At 40.9% G+C, this 11,135-nt stretch overlaps 2 protein-coding genes across 2 annotated transcripts in view; one reads left to right on the top strand and one right to left on the bottom strand.

The window, feature by feature from the left end:
- The first annotated feature begins 1,500 nt into the window (after nucleotides 1–1,500).
- Nucleotides 1,501–8,052, top strand: LOC109973094 (heat shock cognate 71 kDa protein). The gene is made up of 9 exons (XM_020622419.1): nucleotides 1,501–1,721; nucleotides 4,049–4,258; nucleotides 4,346–4,551; nucleotides 4,820–4,972; nucleotides 6,176–6,731; nucleotides 6,828–7,030; nucleotides 7,125–7,323; nucleotides 7,430–7,662; nucleotides 7,777–8,052. The coding sequence occupies exons 2-9, from the start codon at nucleotides 4,054–4,056 to the stop codon at nucleotides 7,960–7,962; spliced, it is 1,941 nt and encodes a 646-aa protein (XP_020478075.1). The 5' UTR covers nucleotides 1,501–1,721; nucleotides 4,049–4,053; the 3' UTR covers nucleotides 7,963–8,052.
- Nucleotides 8,053–9,557: 1,505 nt separating this feature from the next.
- The window catches only part of LOC109973105 (lens fiber membrane intrinsic protein-like), a 2,384-nt gene continuing 806 nt past the window's right edge, over nucleotides 9,558–11,135 (bottom strand). Inside the window, exons 2-5 of the mRNA XM_020622447.1 lie at nucleotides 10,844–11,036; nucleotides 9,979–10,128; nucleotides 9,761–9,895; nucleotides 9,558–9,666 (exon numbers count right to left, since the gene is read on the bottom strand). Of these exons, the coding sequence (XP_020478103.1) occupies nucleotides 9,605–9,666; nucleotides 9,761–9,895; nucleotides 9,979–10,128; nucleotides 10,844–11,018 (522 nt within the window). The 5' untranslated portion in view covers nucleotides 11,019–11,036 and the 3' untranslated portion in view covers nucleotides 9,558–9,604. The remainder of the gene's footprint in view (nucleotides 9,667–9,760; nucleotides 9,896–9,978; nucleotides 10,129–10,843; nucleotides 11,037–11,135) is intronic.

Raw genomic sequence — 11,135 nt, 5'->3', positions numbered from 1 at the left:
GTCATAAATCAAATCAAAACGTATTCCTGCTAGTTACAATAATGGCGTGTTGGTCCACAAAAAGACTTCTGCAAAGGATGCACTCATGTATCCTTGCTCATGGGTCCTCCAGCAGCCTCCTCGCTCCTTCATGTTGGCAGACTGGAGCCACTTCCAGGTCAAGCAAGTGATTTAAAAAAAGCTGAACTAGGAATCATGTTAGGACAAGCAATGCTAATCTGAGTTTTGTGTTTAAAGGCTTTAAACGTTGTGAGTAATTGGTTGCTATCCCATATGTGCATTTGGTGTCTATTTGTTTTGTGTGTATTTTTACTTTATAACTGGAAAATAATTAAATTGTAATAAAGTAAAATACCTCAAAATAAACACACTTAAAATTACTTTTTTTTAAGTATAAGTACACAAAAAATCTACTTTGTTACAGTAAAAAGTATAGTACTAATTCATTATTTCTAACCTTGATCAGGGTAATGGTGGAAATCCTCCTTTGCTGTCAAATTACTGAAATCTGTCCCTGCAGGGTTTTTACATCATTTAAAAGTTTTTCTTCTTCTTCTCAGCAGTTTTTGTTTTTAATATTGACATGGTCATGTAGCCTTAAAGTTAAATGAACGAATGAATAATTAAAGCCTAATAACCTTCTGCCTTTTATAGGTGGGTGCAGAGTTCCAGAAATGCATCACTGATAGAGATGTGCTCTCAGCAGCTCTATCAAAGCTGCAGGGTGTGCAATGCTCATTTTCACCCCTGCAAGTTCAAGAGGCTAAACAATGTGAAGGCCTGTACTGAATAAGTATCACAATCAAATTGAAAAGGCTTTTAGAAAAATCTGAAAGATACTTAACAATCAAACTAATATATGATAGAGGGTTTACATTATGGACTATGTTGTGTTCCATATATAAATGAATAGTTATGTATTATATTTTTCATTATTCATTAAATATATAACAAAAGAACAAAGAGAATATTGTTTTACTCTTGTACATTTTACTGGTGTTATTAGGTTTTTCCATAGATTTGATAGACATGATAGTCGCTTAAAGTCCAAAATGCTGGCTGTGTTGCTCTGCAGCTGGGTGCTGGTGTTGCAGTGGAACATTCTATTAGCTGTCTCATCTCTGCAATGTAGGTTCACTGACTGTGCTACATTTCATTCCATTCCATCTCCCTCCTTCTTCTTTTCTCCCACACCCCCTACATAGCCTGGGGATGCTTTTGTTTGTTTGTTTTTGTTTTTTGTTGGCTTATTATTCTGCTATAGGATCAAAAACTGAAATCGTCTGACTTTGTTAGTGTATTGCCTTGGGGGTGATCTCAAAATCTTTTGCTCGATAAGGCATACTTCCAATCAGCTGTCATGGGTATATTGAGAGGAAGGCCAATGTCTGCTAGTCATTTCTAGAAGCCACACTTTAATCAAGAGTATCCCAACGTCCTGGTAGCAACTGCTGCGGAAACTGCCACCACCTTTTTTGATTGGAACATTTATAGCGGCAGTGAAATTAGTGGCAGATGATTGGCCAGTATCGCTCCTCCTCCGTTCTGGAGAGTTCTGAGAGCGAAAGTTATTGAAGAGGCGCGGCCGCTCTCGCATATACTGACAGCGGGGTTCGAGACACTGTTACGTCGGCAACCACTCAGAGAGAAGACAACCTGCAGTAGTTAGTACCGCGACTGTAACGTTAAGCCGATAAAACAACAGGCTGAATTTAACGGAGGTGAGTATAACTAGGTTAGATTAATAACGTGACGTTATTGTAGTAACTTTGACAGGACAGAGAGGTAGACAAGAGCTGCACGAGCGTTTATTGCTGTAACTTGCATTAATTGTTTAGCTAATTAACGAAACCCGAAGCGAGGTAATTCTTGCTGCTCTGTTAACGTTGGTCTTTTTGCTGTTGTTCAAATACAGCGGTTCACCTTTAAAAAAAAAAACAAACTTCTGTTCTTAGTTTGTGTTGCACAATGTTAGCATTTCGTAACGTTATCGTAACCAAACAGCCATTTTTTTGATGTGACAGCTTGAGAGCGTGCATAAAGGTAACGTTGAGCTAGTTATGAAGTGACGACGCTAACTAAAGCCGTGGTTCTTCTCTGCAATGTCCTATCACATTTCATGATGTGCTTTGCAAAGCTGTCAAAATGCGACGGATCAGAATCTGCTTTATTGGCCAGGTGTGTCGGACACACAAGGAATTTGACTCTGGTACATCGGCTCTCAATGTGTATGTACATATCCCCATGCAAGGGACAAGTAAACCAACATAAGTCTGTAATATATAACAAAATAAGCAGTATTAGCAAGCAACAAGTGATGCACATCGGCAGAAGAGGCTAACAGTTAGCTAGCGTTATATAATGCTATGTGTGCAAGTTACAACAAAGTGGAAGGAATTATCCAGAAAAGTCCAGCCTTCTGAAATCAGACGTGACACGCCTTCCTCCAGTGGAGCTGCTGTTTAGGCCATTTTCCCATATTTCTGAGTTGACTGACATTTTTGCTTGATAAGTACATTTTTCTTCTCTTCCATGTTCACTAAAGGAATACTTTCAATTGATCACATAAGCATTTGAACTATATAGTGTCAGCAAATGGTTAAAACTCCTCTTAAGGTCTCAGCTCAAAGTAAGACTTTTAAATATCTTTTTGTTTTGCCCTTTAGTATGAGCCACTGCTTAGGTTAACTGTAATGACCTCCCATGTGGCTTGACATTAGGCTAATATTTACAGTTGCCACTGTAGCAACTGTAAATATACAGCCTGTTCCAAGATGTTGCTGCCTTCTGAGTCATCCAGATAATTTTGTGGCTGAGGGAGACCAGGAACAAATCTTTACCTCTTAAGGACATTTCCCACTTAACTCTAAATTGCTGCCTATTTCACTTAGTTTTCAGCAACCAAAGCTGGATCTATTAAAAATATTGGAATAAAATAACAATGTGCCAGAGTCAAAGTTGATATATTCCACTTGCTTATTTTGCCTCAAACCCAAGGATATTCAGTTTACTGTCAGAAAGAACAGCAGCATATGTGCACCGGAGAAGCTGAATCAGATCAACTAATAAGTTAACTTAACATTTCACTTCAGTGATGATACAGGTTAATAATAAAATTCAGCAAAGTGTCATTTCAGCATTCCTATCAGCAAGTAACCCTGCTTACTAGAAAATTCACTGGCCTCCTTGTTCTCTGTTGGCATAATAAAAACTGCTGTTTCCCAGCTGTCAAATGTGAGGAAGCTTTAAAACAGGTGCCGTGGACCTTCACAGAGGTCATTAGTTTTACATTTCTGTTTGAGCAGCTCAGGGTCTGATAATAGCCTCATCGCCACATATTACAATTGTGCATCATGGGAGCCACCCACAGTACTCTGAAGCCCTTTTCACACATGAACACCAGACTGTGTCTGCAAAATCAGGCCTGTTCTTTGTCCAGAGGTGCCCTTTTGCACTGCCATCTCATAACTTCATAACATATGCATAAACACCATCCTGCAGAATGTGGTGCACTTCTATCATTGATTTGAGCTTTGAAAGTTTTGCATAGCGAAGGCATCTCATGCCATCGGAGTTGCTGGAATGACAAAGAAGTACTCGGCTCACTCAAATTATGCAGTGGTGTTAGAGTGATCCTTTACTTCATAATTAGTCTTTGGCTAACAGCAGATGGTGACTGACTGTTTCTCCACTGGCTGCAACAAGGTCACAAACCCGACAATAGCGAGTTTTGTTTGTCCTGTTGTCATTTTAGAAATGAGAGGTTGTCATTTAGTAACAGTTGGTATGACCCCGCTGTTCGCAGCTTTAACATTCTACAAACATCCCATTTCATTTGCACCTGTTAGTTCAACATTCTGCTACCAAAACAGCAAACAGAAGCCCTTTATTTCTACCAGAGGTGGTTGCATTGTGTTTGAAATAATTTCAGGGTTGCAGTGCATGTCTGAAAAGAGCTACAGAGCCTAAGTTACTCAACTGTCATCTATCCAGACTTTCAGTTTAATGCCAATGTATGATTAACAACTGATAGTTTTCATGCTCACAGGAACGATGTCCAAGGGACCAGCAGTTGGCATTGATTTGGGCACTACCTACTCCTGTGTAGGAGTGTTTCAGCACGGCAAAGTTGAGATCATTGCCAATGACCAGGGAAACAGGACCACACCCAGTTATGTTGCTTTCACCGACACAGAGAGGCTGATTGGGGATGCAGCCAAGAATCAGGTGGCCTTGAACCCCAACAACACAGTATTTGGTATGGAACATGTATTTACACAGATTGGTTAATCATTAGCAAACTTTGTTGTTTTTGCTTATTTATGTAAACTTTACTGTCTTTCAGATGCAAAGCGTCTCATTGGACGTCGGTTTGATGACAGTGTTGTCCAGTCAGACATGAAACACTGGCCCTTCACAGTCATTAATGATGCTTCACGCCCCAAAGTAAAGGTGGAGTACAAGGGAGAGGCAAAGACCTTTTACCCAGAGGAGATTTCCTCCATGGTGCTGATTAAAATGAAGGAGATTGCAGAGGCATACCTTGGCAAGGTATTCCCGTATGCTTTAGTTCTTATAAAATACAGTTGGTTGGTTTTTGATTACAGAACTGGTGGTCTGCATGACTAATACATGCGTTGACAGTAGTCTGACAAATGTTTTATGCTTCCCCTGCTGCTATGGCAAAACAAGGAGATGTAAGCAGGACAGTTTGTTTACTGCAGTTGCTTTAATAGACTTGAAAGCTAGATGGAAAACTTACTGTTCAAAGTATTATTAATGTCCCTTTAAGTACTGTAACTTGGTGTCCTTCTTGCAGACTGTAACAAACGCTGTGGTGACCGTGCCCGCCTACTTTAATGACTCTCAGCGCCAGGCCACCAAAGACGCAGGGACCATTTCTGGGCTTAATGTCCTTCGTATCATCAATGAGCCAACTGCTGCTGCTATAGCTTATGGCCTGGACAAAAAGGTAAAATCAGATTTTGGCTTAGGTTTGCAATTCGTTCTTGTGAAGCAGTTAATTCAGTTTTAAGGCTGGAACAGATGATTGTCTTCATAAACAACTATTCTGTCAGTTACTTGCTTGGTCTATAAAATGCCTGAAAACCCTGATAAATGCCTGTTTCAAGATGTCTTTCAGTGACAACACCCAAAGATACTGAGTTTACACTCGTATAGAAACCAGAAAGTGTTCACATTTGAAAAGGTTTTTTTTTTCCATTAAAAATTACCAAATGATTTTGGTTTGTCAAAATTATTGCAGATGAATTTTGAGTTGACTAATTACTTAATTCACTTGTAGTTCTGGAGTTGGTAATTTTAAGCCTTAGTGACAGTGTTTCTCATACATTGATTTATTTGTGGCAGGCTGCCACGATATCAACAATGACACATTGATTTTAAACTAGGTTAAATCTTATTTCAGTGAACAGTTGTGCATAGCGCATGTATTCACTCAGTACCTCTCTGCCCGGCTCTATTTCTTTCGAACACATCGCAACGCACCATATATTAACTGCTCTTCTGTTTTGTTTTGTTTTGTTTTTTTTTTTTTTTAACACAGCGCTGTTGATCCCAGAGATTTAACACATCTGTTTTTAGCACGTTTGAGGCTAATGTTAGAATACGGCTGTTGCTGAGGTCAGCATGCTGTAAAGAGCATGGATGTATATGGACTGCTCTACAAATGGACAAGGTTCATGCTGGTTCATAAATTTGGCTGAATATTTGACACCTCAGTCCAGGGAAGTATTGAAAAGCACAGGTGGTAAAGCCAAATCAGTCCAATCAGTGTGATTAGCGATCCAGTTGATTCGTTTCAAGTGCTTACTGGCACAGGTGAAGCAGGAAGAGAGGGTCAGTAAGGGATGGCTGAAGAGAGAGATGTAGGAGGGCAGCAGCCAACATGCTGCTGCTGTGGGCAAGAAATGCAGAAAGGACAGGTTAAACGAACAGCGCAAAGGTGCTTTAGTATTACTATATTTAATTAAAAACAATTATGAAGGTGTGATCCCTCCCCACACTGAGCTACTGTCACTGTCTTTTTCTGTGGGAAACACTGACAGTTTTTCATTTGTGAAAGTTGTGTACTTAAGTTAGAAAAATACTAAAGTGCAGTAGATGTTAAATACTTTTGCTAAATAAATTACAAATGAACAATTTAAAATTTCAGGTTGGGTCTGAAAGAAATGTCCTGATCTTTGACCTTGGCGGTGGCACATTTGATGTCTCCATCCTGACCATTGAAGATGGCATCTTTGAGGTGAAGTCCACAGCAGGTGATACACACTTGGGTGGAGAAGACTTTGATAACCGCATGGTCAACCACTTCATCTCTGAGTTCAAAAGAAAGTACAAGAAGGACATCAGTGACAACAAGAGGGCAGTGCGCCGTTTGCGCACTGCTTGTGAGAGGGCCAAGCGCACCTTGTCGTCCAGCACCCAGGCCAGCATTGAAATTGATTCTCTATATGAGGGCATCGACTTCTACACCTCAATCACTAGGGCCCGGTTTGAGGAGCTCAACGCTGACCTGTTCCGAGGAACCTTGGAGCCTGTGGAAAAGGCTCTTCGTGATGCCAAGATGGACAAGGCTCAAATCCACGACATTGTCTTAGTGGGAGGCTCCACTCGAATTCCAAAGATCCAGAAGCTGCTGCAGGACTTTTTCAATGGGAAGGAACTCAACAAGAGCATTAATCCTGATGAGGCAGTGGCTTATGGTGCAGGTATGGTCTCTTTATGGCTATATATGTAACAGCAACTAACTTGTGCTAATCAAAAACTATACACTGAAACCTCAAATGCACTATTTTGATCTGCAGCTGTGCAGGCAGCCATTCTGTCGGGCGACAAGTCTGAGAACGTCCAGGATCTGCTGCTGCTCGATGTGACCCCCTTGTCTTTAGGCATTGAGACTGCTGGAGGAGTCATGACTGTTCTCATCAAGAGGAACACTACTATTCCCACAAAGCAGACCCAGACTTTTACCACCTATTCAGACAACCAGCCTGGGGTGCTCATTCAGGTATGAGCATCATCTCTAGCAAGAAAGGGCACAATTATTTTTGAGAAATTTGAAAAAGCTTCATTGATGGTTTGACATGACCTTGTATGTGCAGGTGTTTGAGGGTGAAAGAGCCATGACGAAAGACAACAACCTTCTGGGGAAATTTGAGCTGACTGGAATACCCCCTGCCCCACGGGGGGTTCCTCAGATCGAGGTGACCTTTGATATCGACGCCAATGGCATCATGAACGTGTCTGCTGTTGACAAGAGCACTGGGAAGGAGAACAAGATTACAATCACCAACGACAAAGGTAATGTGTAACTAACTCGCTGTCTTAACAGTAAATTGGTTGACAGTTTATACCCTTGTTGTCATGTGAAATAACATCTGTTCCTTTTTTATCTGGGACTGGTCAGGTCGCTTGAGCAAGGAGGATATTGAGCGTATGGTTCAGGAAGCAGAGAAATACAAGGCTGAGGATGATGTACAGAGAGAGAAGGTTACAGTCAAAAATGGTCTGGAGTCCTACGCTTTCAATATGAAGTCCACCGTAGAGGATGAAAAGCTGAAAGGAAAGATCAGCGACGAAGACAAACAGAAGATTTTGGCCAAGTGTAACGAGGTCATCAGCTGGTTGGACAGAAATCAGGTCTGGGTTGGAAGAAAAGTTTGCTTTTGAGAATGTACTTTGGCAACATAAGGGTTAAAATTGCTTTCCTGGCCTTGAATTGATATTCAAATTCTCCTTTCTTTTTTTTCTTAGTCTGCAGAAAAAGATGAGTTTGAGCATCAGCAGAAGGAGCTGGAGAAGGTGTGTAACCCCATCATGACCAAGCTGTACCAGAGTGCAGGGGGGGTCCCTGGGGGAATGCCAGGTGGCTTCTCTGGAGCTGGTGGCGCTCCTGGAGGAGGCGGCTCCTCTGGTCCCACCATTGAGGAGGTTGACTAAACTAGAGGGTCACCAAAGTCTTTAATCTTGAGGCTTCTGTGAAGGGGATCACGTTCATAATATCAGTTATTAAAATTGTTATACTCAGAACCATTGCCTCTGTGTTTGACTTGATCATTTTGTATGTGGGACTTAAGTCATCACTTCCACTGTGGCTTTTTTGGTTGGCATCTACAGTATGCTGTCAAGTTAAATCAGTTCATGTTTGCTGTAATGCTCCTTTTCTTTGTCTGCAGCCAAAATGATTGCTACTGTTCAGTATTATATGCATTGTGCCAAAGTATAAATAAAAGTTTTGCTATTTGGATTTGCTTTTTCTTGTCATCACATTGCAACAGTTGCAGTATATAACCAAGGGTACAATTTTGTCGAGGGTGGGATTTGGGGGTTAGCGTACAGCCAAGGTAATTTGAGCAAAGATCTTGATACACTCGTGTGAGTCACCTTCAGTTACTACCATGCCCTCAGAGCAATGAGCTCAAGGAGCAGTAGCAAGTGGTGAAATGAGGTGTATGAAGACTGGTTTTGCCTCAGGTGTTGGTGCGATAGTGTGATAATACCTCCAGGCTGTATATGCTGCAGTAACTTTACAGGACTTATAAAGGTACTGCCAATTAGACGAGGTAAAAAAATAATTTAAGTAGTATTGTCGGGAAAAGAAGCCGGAGCTAATCATAGCAAACTGCTTAAATACACCTACACCTTACAGCAGATTTTTTTTCCGTGGCATTTCAGTTCATAATGCTTTTCCACTTTGTGTCATCCTCATCTAATGAAACCAAACTACACACTTGCTCTATTACTCCCTTGTAGAGGTTAACTGTGATGTTGAGTTAACATTTACATACTTTTTAAATTGCGTGTTTATGCTGTTTTTGGTAGCACACCATGCAATCCAAAGACACCATTGATGTGAGCAACATTAAGGGATATGGCTGGTCATTTTCTATAAGCAGTATTTCAAATACTCCCCATACAGAGACTAAAACCAACAGTGATTTGTCTCTGCTAATGACTATCTGTAAGTTCTGGATTATCTTATTTATCTGTGCCATAGACCTCCATTATTGTTCAAAATCGATTAAAAACAAACAACTCTGCACTGGTTTGCATGTTTCCTCATTACAAAACAAGACCCTGATATTTTTTAAAAAGCAGCTCAGGGTCATCGCCACATATTAAGATAATCCAGGAGTGACAGATCAACAGACATTAATACTGAGGAGAGGCACGTCATTGTTGGCTTTGGTCTCTGTATGAGGATTGTTGAAAAGAATGCTAATATAGAAAATGACTGGCCTTATCATTTCAGCTGGTCACCCATAATTTTGCATTGAAAAAAAGTTTATAGGGTTTATTGTGCTACTCCAAATGGAAATAATTACATCTTGTACAGACATTCTTCCTCAGAGTCAATATATTAGTATTGTACACATATACATCTACAGTATATGTATTTATTTAGAGGGCAATGTAAACAACAAATGCATTTTGTTTTTCTCATTTATTTTGTTTATTCACGAATATTTAGTTTTACAGGAAATAGTAGGAAGGTTCATAGGGGTGTTGGTTCCTCTTGGCCATATAGTAACATGGGCTGGTGCTGGTATATGTGTAGGTTTGTGTGTAAGTCTTTGGCAAGTCAGCGCGAGTTAGAGTTTCTTGGGCATTCATGCATCCGATAGGCACACATGTAGAAGATTCCTGGAAGAAAGTACTAAGATTAGTAAGATAGTAAGTATAATATGTAGAAAACCTCCACCAGTATTGACAGTTGTTACTGTGGTGAGATGCACACCTGAGAAGAATGTGAGGACCACCGCCAACCAGCCCATTATATAGGACCAGGAGAATCGCCAGCTGCCATAGCGTTTGCCATAGTAGTTCACTGTCACTCCTGTGTAGATAGCCATTGCCAGCAACACAAAGAAGCCTACACAACATGAAAGCTTTAGGTTTAACTGACAAAAAGGTCTTTACTATAGTAGAGGCATGTGACTATAGAAAGGAGCTTACAGGAGATGAAGAAGAGGATACCAGCTGCAAATGTCTTATCAAACCCATCAAAGGAGGAGTAGTGGATGAAGGCCATGACACCGATGATAACGCCGATGAAACAAGCCAGAAGGGAAAGAATCATGAAGACCCGGGTGGCATCCAGGTAAGCTGTGAATGACCGTAGACAAGGGCCGTCAGATCTGAGAAACCAGGTGTCCAGTACTAAATAAAGAAATCAGCTTCTTTGAAGTCTTTCTCTGTTTTATACACCCAGCTTATGTCTTTTTGGGTTATGTAAGTATGCTTTATTTTCATCTGTCCATCCATTATCTATACTGCTTATCCTGATGAGGGTCACGGGAGCCAATCCCAGCTAACAGAAGGAGAGTACACCCTGGACAGGTCTCCAGCCTATCACAGGGCAGACACTCTCAGACGGACAAGCTTTTCTTCTTCTAGGACACAGCTCTAGCTTGCCATCTAGTGTTACCAGTGAATTGGCACATTATGTTAGTATTTTAAGTGAAAGATACTATAAATGACTGAAAATGAACATTGTTTATCTAATATTAACAAATCAAACAGCTATAGCTGTAAAGAGCCTGTGGAGTTGATTTCTGTGTAAGAATCAGTCTGACACAATGACAAAAGAAACATCTGGTATTTCTGAAAGATTTCTCAAAAACATTTACTATAAATGACAATATAAATACATAAATTTCCATCTTCTTTGCACTTAGATCTCAGCTGTATTTCACTTAACACTCCACCAAAGCCCCAGAGGGAAGTAACTCCAGTGCTGATCAGGGTTAGTGCCAAGGATATGGACCGATTGTCACCAAACTAATAAATATAAATGAGGAAGATGCTCAGCGAGTCTTACCAATGCTCTCTGTGTGTGTCATGCATTTCTCGGGCACACAGTACCGCCACAGGCCCTGGTGCATGTAATTGCTGGAGTGACGGTATTGTATCCAGTAGTCAGTTGCCGTGGAGACAATGAGGAGTATGTTCCCAACTCCAGCACAGAACAGCCCACCTCCCATGAAGCTGTACATCCTGTCAAAAAGTGCTGACTGACACAGAGAGGAAACAGAACAGGTCAGGGCCCCACCACCTCTGGCCCCACTACAATAATTACAGCTAATTCCTGTTACAGAGAGCAAAGGGCAGTA

Source organism: Monopterus albus, unplaced genomic scaffold, assembly GCF_001952655.1.
Source record: "Monopterus albus unplaced genomic scaffold, M_albus_1.0 scaffold280.1, whole genome shotgun sequence".
Taxonomy (NCBI): Eukaryota; Metazoa; Chordata; class Actinopteri; order Synbranchiformes; family Synbranchidae; genus Monopterus; species Monopterus albus.
This window is presented reverse-complemented; position numbering and strand designations above follow the sequence as displayed.

Bases quoted from the DNA above. Each gene is read 5' to 3' on its own strand.
- LOC109973094 (XM_020622419.1), top strand. From the start codon at position 4,054: ATGTCCAAGGGACCAGCAGTTGGCATTGATTTGGGCACTACCTACTCC. The intron at 6,732-6,827 runs GTATGGTCTCTT...TTTGATCTGCAG, and splicing joins GGCAGTGGCTTATGGTGCAG to CTGTGCAGGCAGCCATTCTG. The intron at 7,324-7,429 runs GTAATGTGTAAC...GGGACTGGTCAG, and splicing joins TACAATCACCAACGACAAAG to GTCGCTTGAGCAAGGAGGAT.